Source organism: Lissotriton helveticus, chromosome 10, assembly GCF_964261635.1.
Source record: "Lissotriton helveticus chromosome 10, aLisHel1.1, whole genome shotgun sequence".
In the NCBI taxonomy this organism is placed as follows: Eukaryota; Metazoa; Chordata; class Amphibia; order Caudata; family Salamandridae; genus Lissotriton; species Lissotriton helveticus.
The window spans coordinates 410,179,919-410,197,995 of NC_136071.1; the positions used below are offsets into that span (position 1 = coordinate 410,179,919).

General features: G+C 51.4%; 1 protein-coding gene across 4 annotated transcripts in view; it reads left to right on the top strand.

Annotated features, from left to right (window-relative positions):
• The window catches only part of GTF3C1 (general transcription factor IIIC subunit 1), a 2,559,884-nt gene that overhangs the window by 1,895,699 nt on the left and 646,108 nt on the right, over positions 1-18,077 (top strand). For all 4 annotated transcript variants that reach the window (XM_078662887.1, XM_078662886.1, XM_078662885.1 and 1 more), the window contains exon 24: positions 10,293-10,453. In XM_078662887.1, the coding sequence (XP_078519013.1) occupies positions 10,293-10,453 (161 nt within the window). The remainder of the gene's footprint in view (positions 1-10,292; positions 10,454-18,077) is intronic.

An 18,077-nucleotide genomic window follows, 5' to 3' on the forward strand; every position in this document is an offset into this window, starting at 1 on the left:
CTGGAGGTCCGGCACTCCTGTCACCACCGCTCCAGGTCTAGGAGCTGTTCGCGGGACCGGAGCAGTCGCTCCTCGGGCTCTAAGTCTTCACCTTCAGATTCCAGTAAGCGATGCCATAAAAAGAAGTCAAAGAAGCGTGCTCGCTCTCTGACGTCCCCCGTCGCTCCTCGGAGGCGGACGAGGGGCGGCTCCTCCAGAGCCTGGGAGTCCCGCGGCCTACCCGCCATACCCGCGTGTGTCAGCGGCTCCCGAAGAGATGCAAGAGTTTCTTGCTGCCATAGACCGTGCTTTTTAGGCCTGCTGTCCCGTGTCCAGATCCTGTTGGTCCTGCGGTACTCCCTCTGGTGCCGGCCCCGGCGCCACTGGATCCAGCACCCTTGGCTCCGACCCCAGCACTACAAGGTGCAGCGCCGCTGGCTCCGGCCCAGACGCTACCATTGACTCCGGCCCCAGCGCCGCCACAGGCGCCGCACTGGGTGCCGTTTATCCCGCCTCTGCCCCGGTTCTCCGACCATTTCGTTCCGACCTGGGATCCGTATTGGGATGCTGCACCGGCCGGCGCCGCTTGCCCCTTCTCCGGCTCCGGCCCCATTGCCGCGGCTGGCTCCTTCTACTCCGGAGCTAGACGAGGATTGGGATGGCTCCGAGGAATCCCTTGCACGGCAGTGTGACTCCGAGCAGGATTGGGTGGATGACCTTCAAGATGCGAGTGAACTTGATGTGTTTTCTGACCCGGGCTTTGCCTCCCCTCCACCTACTATGGAGGAGGGCGCTTCCTACACTATGGTGTTGCGTCGGCTCCGGAGGCTCTCCATCTTGACCTTACGGAGGTGCTCCAGACGGCGTCTGTCTTCGGAGCCGCTGCTCCCTTTCAATGAGGCCCTTATCGAAGTCCTCATGGGTACTTGGTTGCTGCCGGCCTCTGGGGTACCGGTGGATAAGAACGTCGCTCGGGGTCATCGCCGGGCGCCTGGTGATCCTGCCTTCTTGACCACTCACCCCAAGTCTGAGAGCCTGGTCATTCAGGCCTCGACGTCGCAGAGTGCCTTTCCCACGGCTCTGCCGAATAAAGACTCTAAGAAGCTTGACCAAATTTGGAAAGCGGTTGTTCTCTTCGGCCAGCTTGGGGTTGTGGTCCGTTATTTCCGCCTGCTTCTTGGGCCGTTACTCCTACGCAGTGTGGGATTCGGTGGCAGAGGTCATGCCTCAGTGCTCCGAGGAGGTCCAGGCTGTCCTTTCCCAAGTGATAGCGGAGGGCAAGGATGCGGCAAAGTTTGCCATCCGGTGTGGTCTGGACATGGCTGATTCCTTGGGCAGGGCAATTTCCACGACTGTGGCGTTGCTGCTCCATGCCTGGTTGTGGTCTACCGGGTTCTCGCCCGATGTTCAGGGCTCGCTCATGGACATGCCCTTTGATGGCTCCCGCCTTTTTGGTGACCAGGCTGACAGTGCCCTGGAGCGCTATAAAGACTTGCGGGCCACGGCCAAGTCTTTGGGCCTTTCTATGAAGAGCCCTGCCACGCCTGGGTTTCGCTCCTTTCGTGGCCAGGGTAAAAGCACCCAAGCATGCTCCTCCACGAAGCCTGTGCAGAACCAGCCTCAGCTCAGACGTGGCTTCCGCAGGGGCGGGTCTGGTAACCAGCGAACGGGTCAGTCCACCTCCACCCCCGCTGCTTCCACCTCTAAGCCTTCCTAATCTGTGCTACAGGGAGCACCGCACTCTGGTGGGTGGCAGGATCCGTCACCACCTCCACCACTGGTGCACAATCACATCGGACAAGTGGGTGCTGCAGATAATCGGCCAAGGTTATTCGGTCCCCTCTCGTTCCTCCCCTCCAGCCATGCCACCTCGGTACCATCGCATGTCGGGGGATCATTTGGCTCTTCTCCAGCAGGAAGTTGCGGCCCTCTTGGCCAAGGGGGCCATTGAGTACGTTCCTGGGCCGGAAGTAGGGAGTGGTTGCTATTCCCACTACTTTCTGGTCCCCAAGAAGGACAAAGGAGGTCTGCGTCCTATCTAACGTGAATCGCTTCCTCCGGAAGGAGAAGTTTAAGATGCTAACCCTGGCTCAGGTCTTGACTGCTCTCGATCCTGGAGACTGGATTGTAGCGTTGAACTTGCAGGACGCATATTTTCACATCCCGTACTGCCGGCGTTACCTGCGGTTCACGGTCGGTCAGGAGCATTTTCCGTTTACCGTGCTCCCTTTCGGCCTCACCAGCGCCCCTCGGGTGTTCACGAAAGTGATGGCGGTGGTCGCGGCTTATCTGTGCAGATCAGGGGTGTCAGTCTTCCCCTACCTCGACAACTGGTTGTTGAAGGCGGGCTCGCTCCAGGCAGTCGTCAACCACCTTCAGACTACGACCGACATCCTGCATTTGCTGGGGTTCTCCCTCAACGTGGCAAAGTCGCACTTGAGTCCCTCTCAGCGCTCCCCTTCATCGGAGCGGTTCTGGACTCGACGCAGTTTCGGGGTTTATCCTCCCGAGCAGCGAGTCCGGGATATTCAGTCTATGATTCCGATCTGTCAGCCTCTACCCCGGGTTTCCGTCAGGATGACCATCCTGCTAGTGCGGCATGTCAGATGGCATATGCGGGCTCTGCAGTGGGACCTAAAGTTCCAGTGGGCACAGCATCAGGGCAACCTGCCCGATCATGTCCAGATCTCGGAGGGCACTGCACAACATCTGCAGTGGTGGCTCACGAATCACGATTGAGTCAATGGCAGATCCCTCTCCCTTCCCCAACCAGAGCACACAGTGGTGACGGATGTGTCCCTCCTGGGATGGGGATGCCACTTGGGAGAGGCAGAGATCAGAGGCCTCTGGTTTCCGGCGGAGTACCGGCTCAATATCAACCTTCTGTAGCTGCGAGCGATCCGACTTGCACTGAAGACATTCCTTCCCTCTGTCCGTGTAGGTGTAGTGCAGGTGTTTACGGACAACACCACTGCCATGTGGTATTGCAACAAACAGGGCGGGGTGGGGTCCTGGACCCTATATCAGGAGGCTCTGGACATGGCTGGAACATCAATGCATTACCTTGGTGGTTCAACACCTGGCAGGTTCTCTGAACGCCAAGGCGGACGAACTCAGCCACCGGTGCTTGATGGATCATGAATGGTGTCTGAACTCGGACGTGGCGCAAGGTCTCTTTCTGCAGTGGGAAAAGCCTTGGTTAGATCTATTCGCCACCGAAGAGAATGCACAATGTCTTCAGTTCTGTGCGTTGGAATTTCCAAGGCGGCACTCGCTCAGAGACGCTTTTCGTCGCAAGTGGAGTTGCTGTCTCTTGTACGCCTTTCCGCCTATACTACTTCTGCCCAGAGTGCTGAAGAAGATCAGGCGCGACCGGGCCCAAGTAATTTTTGTGGCTCCGGACTGGGCTCGAAGAGTATGGTATCCCGAGCTACTCAGTATGAACATCGATCCCTTGATCCATCGGCCTCTTCGGGAGGATCTTCTGTCCCAGCAGCAGGGGACGGTCCTCCACCCGAACCTGTTCAGCCTCCACCTCCATGCTTGGAGATTGAGCGGTGACATTTGACACCTTTCGATCTTCCTCCCGAAGTCTGTAATGTCATTCAGGCAGCCAGGCGTCCCTCCACCAAAACGGTATACGCCTGCAGGTGGAACAGATTTGTGGCATGGTGCGCAGCAAAGGCTGTGGATCCCCTTTCTGCCCCTCTTTCTGAGGTTCTTCTGTTCCTTCTTTCTTTGGCCCAGCAAAGCTGGGCTCTGGGCACTGTCATAAGTTATCTTTCGGCCATCTCCGCCTTTCTGCGACTTCCTAATCAGCCTTCTCTTTTTAAGTTCCCGGTTGTTAACTGTTTCCTTGAAGGCATTACGCACACGTTTCCAACGGTGCCCTTCATTATGCCTCAGTGGGACTTGAATCTTGTCTTGACTTTTCTGATGTGCGCTCCCTTTGAGCCCCTTCATAACTGTCCCTTACGTCTTCTCACTCTAAAGACAACTTTCCTGGTTGCTATCACTTCTGCCAGGAGAGTGAGTGAGCTCCAGGCTCTCTCTTCTAAACCTCCTTTCCTCTCTGTTCATCCGGACAAGGTGGTTTTAAGGACCTGTCCTCCTTTTCTGCCAAAGGTTGTCACGTCCTTCCTCATCGGGCAGACCATCACTTTGCTCACCTTCTTTCCGCATCCTTCAAGGGAAGAGGAGAGGCTCCACCGTCTGGACCCAAAACATGCGCTCGCATTCTATCTGCAGCGTACACAGCAGTTCCAGGTGGATGTTCAGCTTTTTGTGGGCTACGTGGGCGCCTAAAAAGGTTGGGCTGTGCACAAATGGACCATCTCCCGGTGGTTCGTTCTGTGCATCAAAGCATGTTACTCCTTGGCCAAGAAAGAGCCTCCTGTGGGACTGCGTGCCCATTCGACCAGAGCGACTGCAGCCACTGCTGCCTTGGGACGAGGAGTTCCCTTGCAGGACATTTGTCAGGCAGCTACGTGGGCCTCCCTGCACACGTTTACCAAGCACTACTGCCTTGACAGTCCGGTCCAGAGAAACTACTTCTTTGGCCGTTCTGTGCTCCGTGACTTGTTGGTGTAATCTCGTTCGCAGGCCCACCACCGGGGTTGGTATTGCTGGGGTATCTATTCTAAGATAAGGAATCTATCACTAACATGTCTCTTTCAGATGCTTGTGCAACGATATATCTGTAAGAGTCATTCGTGATAGATTCCTTACCGCCCCACCCATCCTCCCCGTTCTACGAACCGATTACTAGGGTTAAGGACATCCCTTTCAGGGCTCTAGTTTTCAATGAACCAGTGGTGAGTATCTTGCATGGCTCTGCGTTTCGGCACGGAAAGTTGTGTACAGAACTGACGTCAGCGCGCATGGGTGGCGCCTAAGTAGTCTCTGTGACGTCATCTCTGCGTGCATGACGCCAGTGACGGACGCGGTGCCGCACGACGCCACCTACTGACGCATAGGGGTACTGTTAAGCTAAAACTTTCTGGATCCGGTCTGACGCCTGGCGATTATTCTAAGGTAAGGAATCTATCACTAACTAATGTCTCTTACAAATATATTGTTACACAAGTTGTATCTTGTGCATTACTTCAAGAGACACACACGGACCCCCGTCTTCCTTCAAGCTATGGTAGTCGATGGACCTCTACCCGGACATACTCCTACTCAACGTACTCTCGTGGTACGCTCATTTTAGTAAAACAAAAATACACCATTCATACTGGGGGGCACATACAATGACCCCTCAGGCCGTACCTGCATTATGTGGGGTACTTTAGGCACACAATCGGTTACCTTGGCTTGTAGCTATGGCCCTAATCAGGATGATCCTACTTACTTTACCACTCTCTGGGGACGCATATTGGAAATAGGCTCCACACATGTGCTGGGGGGGGGGAGATTTGAACACGACTCTACACCCAGCAGCTGACCGGTCCAACCCCTTACCACACCACTACACTAGCACATGCGACGCTCTCTCGGGGATGCTTGAGGAACACGAACTCGTGGATGCATGGGGAAACACACACCCGGCTGAGAGGGAGGGCACGTTTTTTACAGCAAGCCATGCCACGTGGTCTCGCCTTGACTATTGGCTCTGTTCGCGGGGAATGACTCCCTGGATCCAGTCAGTTACTCATTTTGCCCGCACCTGTGTGTCTTGAGAGAGTACCCCCCAACTCAGTTGCCACTCCTCGTTACTGGAGATTGCTGCCCGAGACTCTATTAGACATGATCTTTCAGGCTGAACTTGGGGAGGAGATCAAGGATTTTTTCATCAGAAATAAAGGCTCTGTAGATCAGATGAGTACATTGTGGGAGGCCTTTAAGGTCACTGTTCGGGGCATAGGCATGCCCAAGAGTTTTGGAGTACTCCGTGACAGACGGAATTTGCGGAATTTGGAGGCTGAGATGAAATGTTTGGAGGCTAACATATGGAATGATAATTCTGGCACACATCTGGCTTTGCTCCGAGAAAAACGTACTGACTATACGACCACTGCAGATCGTGAGGTGAAGTTCCAAGGCAAATATTTTACCGCTCGCCGCTATGTGGAGGGTGAACTACTTGGCCGTGCCTTAGCTACTGATATTAAGCAACCTCAGTTTTCTAATTATGTGCTTGATGTGGTTGATGATATTTGCGTGCGACATAGAGACAGTCGAGACCTACTTAAAGCATTCACCACTTTCGCCGCGAATCTGTATAAAACACAACGTACTTCCTGTGAGAAGGGGCCGGGAAGTCGCATGATAAATTCACATACAATGCGCGGTCAAGCTGATAAAAGGTCGGAAGAGGCACAGAAACAGTTAACTCTTTTTTAACCCTTTCTCCTGCAGGACGTGGAACGCCCAGTTTCCAATAACAGCCAATGGAGTGACGCCAGGTGTATACCAGAGTAGGAGTCAACTGCGGAAATAGAGAACCCGGAAGACGGTGTTTTGAAAGCAGGGAGACGGAGAGACCAGAAGGAAGTACCCAGAAGGAACCAGGACGAGAAGCAGACGGGCATACCGGGACCCCAGGAAGAGAAGCAGACTGGCTTACCAGGATCCCAGGACGAGAAGCAGATGGGCTTACCAGGATCCCAGGACGAGAAGGAGACGGGCATACCAGGACCACAGGACGAGAAGCAGACGGGTTTACCGGGACCCCAGGACGAGAAGCAGACGAGACATCCCAACGCGACGAGGAGGGAGAAGACGTCTGGCGGGATTGGTGGACTCCCCCGGAGGACGCTACAACGTCGCCGTACCTCAGGAGAGCTACGGCCCCGCGGAAATGACGAGAAGAAGCCACCATCAACGTGCTTCCAGGACACCAAACAGCAGTTTCCTTTATCCACACATCCCGTTATGTACAGTCATATCCTCAATTTTGCTTTCTCTGCGCTTTGACAAATAACGACAGCCATCATTCAACAACCAATAAGACCTCCTAGCTTTATTTTCCACCCATCCCTCTCACACTTCCCCTCCAGACTTTTCCCCCTTATTTGGTGACATCACGCTAAGCTGGTTAGGCGATAAACAATGCAAATTCCTAGCCGCTTGAGGATGATGAGCTGCGGGAAGCCATCGTGCAGATGAAATCGGGCAAAGCTCCAGGCTCAGATGGCCTACCCATCGATTTTTACAAATCATACACTGTTCAGCTACTTCCAATATTGAAAGAGGTTTTTCTCGAGGCATATGAGTCGCAAATTTTTCAGCCCTCAATGACGGAGGCCCTCATCACGGAGGCCCTCAAGCCAGCCAAACCTGCAGACCGGTGCGAATCTTACAGATCTCTGTCCCTTTTAAACCCAGACACTAAGATTCTCGCTAAATTATTGCCCAACCGCTTGTGCTGCCTTCTAGATAAGCTAGTCCTTCCTGACCATGCGGGATTCATACCTGGCAGTGTGACGTCCCATAACCTTAGAACCTTGTTCTCCATCTTACAGATACCAAATTGGCACTTGTGGTAGTCTTTTTAGATGCCTACAAGGCTTTTGATTGGTTTGGTGGAATGGGATTGCCTCTTTACTGTTTTACAATGCATGGGACTCCATATAGGCTTTCTTTCCTGGGTCCGATTGTTGTACACTTCACCTACAGCGAGAGTCTTGATCAATGGGCACACCTCATCACCCTTCTCCCTATCCTGCGGCACTAGTCAGGGATGTCCCCTCTCCCTGATCCTTTTTGCCCTAGTAAAGGAACCGTTGGCAGCAAGGATTAGACAACATTTCAACCATGTAGGTCTTCGCTGCCACCTGTGTCCTGTCCTCATTTCCCTTTATGCAGACGATGTCACCCTCTATATAAAACACCCTAGTCCGAATTTAAATCCACTTGTGCGTGAGTTTGTTAAATTTGGCGGCTACACTGGCATTAATATCAGTTGGGCTAAATCACAAATTTTGCAGCTGACCAGTGCAGCCACTCTCTTTGAAACTGATTATCCTATTGTATGGTGCGACGATGAGGTTAAATACTTGGGGATCCGTGTTACAGCTGACCGGGAGGAGCTCATGCGCCTTAAATATGGTTATGCAATGAAACATATTACTTGTTGTATTACCCGATGGATTGCGCTACCCTTGACTATGGCTGGTCGCATATCTCTCATAAAAATGGTTATACTTGCTAAATTTCTTTAATTATTCCTCAACATTCCTTATGATCCTGGTCGAAACTTCTTCAGCACTCTCCGATCAGAACTGATTAGACTGGCCTGGGGCGATAAGCAGCCACGCATCCAATGGGTCACGCTTGCACGACCTTATGCACAAGGAGGCTTCACATACCAAATCTTGAATTATACTACATAAGCGCACAGGCACACTTCGCTCATTTCTGGTTCCATTCCCCTCGGTATAACCCTCATGTCGCCACTGAACATTAGCTTGCGGAACCTATTCCACTGGATGGCTTTTTACTCTCCGGTGTTGAGGCTCGGGAGTGTAGTCCTACCTCTGTGGACTGCACGAAAAAAAGCTTGGGCTCGCATCTTAGACCGCACGGCCGCAACCTGCCTCTATTCCCCTCTTCTCCCACTTACCTATCACCCAGATATGACACTATTGAAGGAAGACATTTTTAGGAAAATGGCATGCGCTCGGAATATTCAAAGCAGGGGAGACCTATACGTCAAGGGCGAGTTCTGTACCATGGAACAGTTATGTCGTGAACCCCCCCGTCTACCATGGACCCCTTTCTGTATGCTCGATTACGTCATGGTGTACAGGCATGTCACTCCATGTTCCCTTCTGAACCAACTACTTTGATGCCGCTGCACCAAATCTTGCTAGCAGATTCCGCTTCACATTTAGTATCTACACTTTACCACACCTTGTATGTAGATAATGAGTACCCGCCATGTGCCTCCCGAGCTAAATGGGGGGTAGAGTTGGACCAGGAGCTAACTGATGAGCATTGGGCGTACTGTTGCAAGCAGACGGAGCAAGTCTCTTCGAATAGCAGGCTCCGTGTCATACACTACAGATTTCTCGATCGTAGTTACTATACCCCAGTTAGGCTCCACAAGTATGGCCTGCGCGATTCAGATAGATGCGATAGATGTCTGGCAGAACATGCTTATGTTTTACACCTAGCCTGGGGGTGTCCTGGGGTGCTTGACTATTGGCGCCAAGTCCTCACGGCCCTAGATTCCATGACTTCCGCACCTATGTCAGAGCGCCTATCATCACACTCCTAGGGTATACTGAACATATTCCTGTCACATATAGAAAATTTGTGTCCTTTTGTTTGGCGTTGGCTAAGTGCTGGGTGGCATGCAGGTTGGGCCATGGAATTTAAGGAATGGCAAGGTGATATGATCCTTTGGCAAGATCAACTTTGCACATAAGCCGAATTACTTCCACAATCCTCACGCCCCCGTGATATATGGGGCCCGCTGCAGTCATACCTGCTGGAACACCCTGTCATTGCTGATGATGTACCATGAGGTCTTCACGCTTGGAACATTTTAAGATGTCACTCCAGTTGTGGAGAGACCTGCTGTCGGAGCTACCTCCCATTGTTGTCCTCTTCTGCTTCAGGATGCCTCCCTCCTTAGCCCCTAAATGTCCATGTGTTTATTATGACTACTAAACCGAATATTCTGACATTGCCATTTATAGTGATATTGTATGTTTGCAATGTTTTTTAATATCCATTGACATCCATTTACTCTAAATGTTGCAATTCTCCATTTGATTGTATTTTGATGCTGCCTCTAACTAAATTGTATTTCTATGGTACGTGTCGAAATATTGCTTGTATCTTGATGACGGAAGTTTAAATAAAAACTTAATTAAAAAATAACATTTAAAAAAAGCTTTTTAGTCTTTGGATACACATCCTCTCAATTTATGGGCAGCTAATATACAGCTTTTATTCCCCCTTAAATCGTCCAGTTCTTCAGCCAGATTTTGATACTCCAGCAACTCGGGTCCCATCATTAGAGCTCCCTCACCACGAATTTGTGATTGCATCTCCCGCTATTGAGGATATCTTTGAAATTAATCACATGTGATAATGTTCCAAAACGTCTACCCCCCACTTTTCACTGACCCCAATTTCTTCTCATATCTCTCTTGTCAGTGAGCAACTTTTAAATATGTAACGTGTAGTTTACTTAGTATTGGTATTGTTTTTGCCTCGCTCTTCTTCCTCAAATACCACTAAATATTGCATTTTCTGATGTAAAAGGATCTGTTCAATTCAACTTAAAACTGACTTGCGTGCGTATGTAGACTCATACTTTGGCGTTATTGTATTCACCTGCAATCTTTTTTTTTTTAAAGAAAAATCATTAGAAGAAAGCAAAATTAAGAAGTACCGATATTATGATGAAGCAGATAAAAATGCCCTGCAGAGAATGACTCGTCTGCGTGTGACATGGACTACACAAGAAGACGGATTGCTCATGCTTTGCCGCATTGCCAGTCATGTCTTGAACAGGAAGGTATTGTCACTTTAGTTGATTTTTTGTTTATTCTCTGCCCACAAACCAACGCATTTCTTTGGATCTCTAATGACCTAAATATGTGTGATAACATAAAATTTGTTAAATCGGAAGCAGTAATGACCACATGTAAAGTGCACCTTAAGGCTGTACCCCTTTGTTTCTTTGGCTTAAGGGTTTGCCACACACATGTATAATTTTGCAACCCTCCTCTCCCTCACATTATCATTAGAGACTCACTGAGCAATAGCAAGTAGCTGCCATGCGGGGCCAAAGGCATCAAACTTGTGTGTCAGGTGGTCCTGTAGTCATGTATCTAGAGACATCTAGGTATAGATTACTTCCTTTAGAATCCTCCCCCAGGTGCAAGACTGAATCTGTAAAGTTTTTCCACAGCACGTCCACGTGTCGGAAGAGGGCGTTGCACGACTCCTTATCAACGTCCTCACACGATGTGACGTCGATGGAGTCTATTTAACCCCTTTGCCGACACACTGATATCCGTTTCCTCCTTTCCTCGCTTGCAACGCGGATCCGTAGAGGTTATGACGCTGTGTTTTTGCGATGCCTTTACCGACAGATGTTGGTCACAGATCCTCATACCAGGTGTTTGTGGTGCCTGGGAGACCACCATGCCTCGGAGGAGTGTGCTTGGTGTCTGCATCTTCATCCGGACACATTGAAAGAGCGTTGAATGAAACCTCTGGCGGCACGGCTATCTGAGGCACTGCAGCTTTGTCAGTCCTCGTTCAAATCCAGAGACCGGGCCAGGAGCCATATGGGTTAGGGGCAGTCTCCATTGTTGTCGAGGGAGGATCCTAAGCACCAACAGTTTGTTTCTGATGCTGTCTCCAAACCTTCGGTTGTACAGCGTTCTTCGGAGTCCCCCATAGGATGCCCGTGATATCGTGGAGCCGGGCAAGACTTGCCCAAAAGCGGGATTATTATGTTTCCCAGCATAAGGTGTTTTGGCCTCAATTCCCCCTCTGGTGCGCTTTATAGCCTGAAGGAGGTAGAAGGTGCCCCTACTGGATCCTCGCCGGTAGTTTGCGATCTGCGCCAGTCGGGGCCTTTGAATCCGTTATCGGATTCAAGACAGCGCCAGTGTACAGCCCCTCAGGGCCTTAACTTTCAGCATTGGGTCAGCCCATGACAGCGGCGACAATCAACCCCGCATGAAGTACTGTTCCCAATAAAACCGGGTGCCGCACGCCATCGGATGCGGCGCAGATGGAGCCGTCTGGTTTAGACAACACTCCATTTCCCCCTATACAGCCTGTTTCTGCTCATCCTATGGGAATGCACAGTTTTGAAGGCGAAGAGGAGCCTATAGGGTGTCAATAACCTTTGAACAATTCTGTCCAGCCTCCCTAGGGGGGAAATTGGCTGACTGACCTGGGTGAGACTAGTGTCCTTCAGTCCTCCCTAGTTTCAGATTTGCTTTCTCCACCTGATATGGCAACAGAGGCAAGTTCCTCTTATGCTGAGGTATTAAGGAGGGCAGCTGTTGTCTTTCATTGCCAGCTCCCCTCTGTGGAATTGTACACATACCCTTTGGTGGATGTTCTTCTCCGGGGTCAGCTGGGAGTGGAGCGTCTCCATGACATATTATCTGAAAGAAACAGGTTAGTATTCGATTCCTTACCTTAAAATATCCCCAGACGTCAGTCTGGATCCAGAAACTTTTTCGTAGCAGTACCCCTGCGCATCGCTAGGCGTCGTCTGCGGCTCCGCGTCCGTCGTCGTTGCCACCGGGATGACGTCGCCGGAGTACTTAGACTCCCCCCTCGAGCGCTGACGTCAGTAATTCTTTTTTCCGTGCCAGCAAGCGCCGATCCGGAAAAAGTGGTACCCTTAAGTAATTTTTTGACTAAACTTTTTCGATCCTTTTTGATCTGTTTTTCGAGTCGAACGGCTCCATCGGTGCCAGTAGGGATGCCCGGGTCATACCCTGTGCCGACTTCAACCGACTGATGTCGGTTACCGACCCCCATCACTGGTGCCTGTATTGCTTTGGGGCCGACCATGATGACAAGTCGTGCCCCGACTGCCGGGCCTTGACGCCGAAAGCTAGGCGGGAGCGGTCCCGTAAGCGCCTCGAGCTCCGGCAGTCGGCCCCGCACCGCTCAAGGTCCCGGTCCAGATGGAGGTCGAGGGACCGTTCGCAGGGCCGGAGTCATCACCACTCGTCAGGCTCCAAGAGTCCTCAGGTAAAAGGCACAAGAAGTCGAAGAAGCGACACCGCTCTTCTGACCCCCCCCCCCCCCTCCGACGCTCACGCGACGCGGCCGGGGGTTCGGGTGACACCGCCCACGTGGCTCCGCCGGAGCCGCAGATGTTGCGGCCTGCTCCATACCTGCCGGTCCCTGGGCCGAACGCGACGCCGGAGGAGAAGATGCCTTCCACATGGCCAGGAGGTCACTCACTCCTCCGTTGGGTTCCGCGTCGCCTTTGGACCCCGTGGTCCCGACTGGGTGCCCAAGCCGGCCGGGTGCTTCGGCGCCGTCAGGTGCTTTGGTGCCGTCGGCGACTTCGGTCCCGACGCCACAAGGCCCCACCGGATCCGGGTCACCGCTGGTCGACCTAACGACCCCTGCACCGGCGTCGACTCCTAGAGTGTCGCCCCTGACGTCGTCCCCGATCCACCCCTCGATTCGATTCCGACGCCAAAACGGCGTCGATCGACGCCGCATTCGGCGCCGAGAGAAGAGCATTACTTCTATGATCTGGCCCCATCATTTGAACCGGAGTACCAGGAGATGGAGGACGAGGCTGATTGGGAGGGGTCTGAGGACCCTCTGGCACGGGAGTGCCAGTCTTTTCAGGACTAGGCAGGTGAACTAGGGGAGGCCAGTGGTTTGGACACTTCGCTCGACACTGGATTTGTCTCCGCTCCTACCGTGGCTACGGAGGAGGGGGCTGCCTACAGTCGCTCGACACTGGATTTGTCTCCGATCCTACCGTGGCTACGGAGGAGGGGGCTGCCTACAGTGTGGTGTTGACGAGGGAAGCCAAGGGCTTGTCTCTTGAGCTCCCCGTCGCGGCCCTGAGGACTAACCTCCTCACTGAGGTCCTCAAACAGCAGGCAAGCTCTTCGGAGCCTCTACTGCCGTTCAATAAGGCTTTAACTGACGTTCTGTTAGGCACTTGGTCCATGCCCGCTACAGGTCTCCCTGTAGATAGGAACGTGGCCAGACGCCACTGACCGGCCCCGGGCAACCCTTGTTTCCTGTCCACCCACCCCACCCCGGAGAGCCTGGTTATCCAGGCCTCCAATTCCCAGACCGCATTCCCGACAGCTCCCCCTGATCGGGAATCCAAAAGGTATGAACAGTACGGAAAAAAGATGTTCTCCTCACTTAGTTTGGGGTTGCGGTCGGTCAACACCGCTTGCCTTTTGGGCCGTTATACCCACTCTCTGTGGGACACGGTCGCGGACGTGCTGCCACAATGCCCGGAGGAGGCCCGGGTTAAACTCGCCCAAGCCCTTGCGGAGGGGTGAGATGCAGCACGGTATTCTATTCGATGTGGGCTGGATACCACGGACTCGCTAGGCAGGGCGTTTGCAACGACGGTGGCGGTTCGCCGCCACGCCTGGCTGAGGTCCGCCAATTTTTCAGTTGATGTCCAGAACACCCTTATGGACATACCGTTTGATGGCCGTCACCTCTTTGGCGACAAGGCAGACATTAATCCACACAAATGGCATCCTTTGGAAGCATGAGGCACTTTAAGATCATAAATACATGTGAGAAGTTGGCCTGATGTATGATGTCCACAATTCTGTGGGCACCTTGTATCAGTCCAAACAATCCCTTATGGTGGTGGTTGTAAGTCAACCTTATAGACAAGCTATCCTAAGGGTAGCATGGACTAAGCAGCCTTAAAGGCTTAACTCAAGAGGGCATGTGAAACCAGCTGTTTTACCACATGCAATCCTGTAATATCAAATGAAAGGACACCACACAAGTTATATATTATAAAAATATATGTATTTATTCTCAGAATAATCCCCAATACTCTTTATGAGTAATGAAGCACATGCGTTTAAACAAAAGCACAATATAACATGAAAGTTGCACAATTATGGATGAGGCTGGTGGCCACTCAAACCATATATCAAAAAAGTGGTATAAGTATCACTAATCGATCAGTGGTAAGGCCTAGGGCCTTGGGAATCGCTGGGACTACACTGGACTAACAGCAGTTAGGACGGGAGTAGCCCGCAGGATTCGGGTGCAGCGCTAAAAGCACAAGCATGCACCAATGCAAAGTCAATGGTGCGTTAAAGTTATCGAGTTACAGTTTTAAGAGTCTTCCGACTGGACTAGAAGGACAAAACTTTACACTTAGACACTAGAGGTGTAAACCACTACAGGAGCACCGACGTTCAAGAGTTACCTCACCCACAGGAAGCGGGTGCACAGGTGCAAAAGCGTGTCTGGTTTCGTCGTGAAGATCTAGGGTGCCTGGAGATGAAGATGCTGCAGGCGTCCAGAAGAGAAGTGTCCGGTGTGATCCAAGGGTGGATCGAAGATGTAGAGTACCTGAAAGCAGAGGGGACAGAGTCTGGGTCACTAGCCAGTGACCAGGAAGGAACCAGGCAATGTCGGGCGCAATCAGGTGCTTGTCATGAAGATTGTCTCCGCTGCTACGTGGACTCTGGGGCACCGAGGATGTCCAGGAGTGGATCACGAGCTGTCCCACGAAGGCTCTCGCTGTCGGCGGTGTCGGCTTCCGGATTGGAGTTAACAAGCCTTGGCAAGGGCAACCCACGCGGGATTCGAAGATCGCTTCTTACTCGGACCAGCAAGGTCAGAGCGGGTGCTCCTTTTCAGGGGAGCGAGGGCCAGTCTGGAGCAACAAGACTAGCAGTGTAAATTCTTTGGTTCGTCTGTACTGGGGCCACTAGCCAACGGGCAAGCGACCGGACCAACGCGTCGAGCAGGAAAATGCAAAAGGGCCCCACGCAGCACTCGGTGAGTGTGGAGGGGTGAGCTTCGGTGCAAAAGCTGCTCGGGGCTGGAGCTTCTCAGACTCCAATGCACAGCTTCGAGGGAGCCTCGGGAGCTGCACGGTCAGCGATTCGTAGTTTTTCCATGATGGCCGGCCCCACGCTTCAGGTCGCCTCCACGGGTCTCAGCTTTGCATAGACTGTGGATCGGGCTGTTGGAAGGCAGGAAAGCTGGGTCTTGTCGATCTCTTTCACTCGAGTTCCGGCAGGAACTGCAACAAAGCAAACGTCGAGGTGCTGGATGGTACCTGCTTGCACAGGGTGGTCACTCCTTGACCACAAGGGAGATTCTTCAGTCTTCCACGTCGAGTGGGATGTCGAAGGGTCCAGAGTTTCGTTTCATAAGTTTCAATCCGGATAATCTGATGTGCATTGGCACTGCTCCCACCTTTATTCCAAATCTGGGGGCTGGATTACCTGCTAGGTCCCTCCTATGGGTGGGACCCAGGAAGGGTGTGGTTACACCCCTTTCCCTTTGTCCAGTTTCGCGCCAGAGCTGGGGCTGGAGTGCCCCAGAACCGGTTTGACTGGATTTTGCTTGGGACACCTTGTGTGCCCCAGGCAGTGTCTAGTTTCTTTCAACCCACCCTGCTCCAATCCACTATCTCCTGTCTGGGGAGGTGTAACACCTCCCTGTGACAGGAAACCTTTTGTCCAGGCCTCCCCTGCCAAGTTTCAGTCAGCAGCAGGAGGTCAGACTCGTGTCGGGGCAGCAGCATCCATTTTGTGATGCTGAGGCTCTGGTTAGGATTAACCGCGTTTTAAGTAAAGTAACATGACTTCTCCCTCTAGAAGGGTGGAATGCTACCCCCGTCGCCAGAACTGGCGAGGGGGTAGTATTCCAAAGTGTATGACACCAAACACGACATGTTTTGATAAAGCCAAACCAAAGTTAGCAATAACCGCAAGGATTATAATGCACTTAAGAGTATGGCAATATCACTAGAACAGCTATAAGGAAATGGTTCCGAAAGCTGCAGACAGGCTCAGCTCCTGCCAGAGCACCATCTCACATAAAACCAAGCACTCTGCCTCCAGGATTGTTAAGGCCTGCCATAGGAGTGACTAATAGGTGTGTATGTGTCCAGATATAGGTTTAGATATAGGTATACTATATCTAAGCAAGGGGTGATTACACCACCTTGCCCCAGCTGAGTGATCAGCCAGTTGTGTCGCTTTAAGTACCAGCCAGGGGTGGCAAAAGATATGCTGCAGCCCCTGGTAGGCCTTGGATGCACCTATGCCCTGGGCACCTATAGTGCATGGTACAAGGGCTGACAAGGTGTCCAGTACCAAATTGGTGATGTACCTATAGTACACGTATGTGAATTTAGAGAGAGAACAGCAGGCTGTGGGTCTGATTAGCAGGCCCACAGCCACATTAAGTCGAAAACCAGTGAAGCAAAAAGCAAAAATTGGGGTGACCATAGGATAGCAGACCCTACTCTCCTACAATACAACAAAAAGGGGAGTGGCGAGAGAAAGTGGATTCGGTCTCCCCAGACACAATTTATTAAACAAGAGGAATCCACAAAAGTATGGTATAGTGTGGTCCCTACAATGGCGGGGAGCACACAGTGTTCTTTAAATACCCCTCATACACCAAAAGGGCCCTTGGTGCCATGCTTCATCATTGGGGTCTTCGCATCACTCTACGGAATGCGGCGTGCTGCTGACCAACGAATACGTGGGAGAACTGATTTTAACTCTATGTGTGGTGCGTGAGGGTATTGAAAAATAAGTGAGTGGTGGGGTCAAAGTTAATAAATGTGTGATTGTTAAAAAAAAATACCTGGCATGTGAGGTCTAATACATTTTAATGGGCCTCCGTGCTGGCATTGTTAAAAGGGGTGTGGTGGAGGTATTTTGTATTTTAACTTACAATACCTCTCGTGTGCGTCGACATGTTTCGAAGCAAAAGCTTCTAATTCTGGATGGGGTGCACAGATCCCCACCTTACTCACGTCAGGGTGTCCGTTGGCGTAAGTGTTAAACAAATTATGTTTAATAAAGGTAAGGAAGAGACTAAAATGTGCCTACTTGTTTTTCTTACTCACAAGTACCTACAGGCTGCCATTCAGTTGATTGGCATCATGAGCCTTCAAACGGTGGGATTTTTGTGCTTATTAGCAACGAAAGCAGGAGGTTCCTGGTGCCTGACTATCCCAACCGCGGCTCCGTGGACTTTAAGATCAGCCTGCATATTCTTAAGACCTTGATAACTATTCTCTTGTGTGCTAAGCGGTTGTGAGTACTACTATAGTCTCTGTTCAGAATAATGCCCATGTATTTTTTTTTCTTTCCATTGTACATGCCACTAACTCTTTCCTTCCATCTCATACTTTACATGTTTCCCATATACCATCAATCCATATATTTACACTGTTTAATCTTCTTTTCACATTTTTTATTTGCTCTATTTTGTCATCCTTGCAAAGTGTTACGTAAAAACCATAATAATACAATATGCTAATATTTGAGCTCATTTATTTAATCCCACTGCCATTTGTCTTATCTCAGCAACACATGCTGCAGCTCTGCATTATCATTTTACTCGAAGTAAATCTGTGGTAGCCTTTTAGCCGAAAGTGAACCTATATAAGAGGTTTT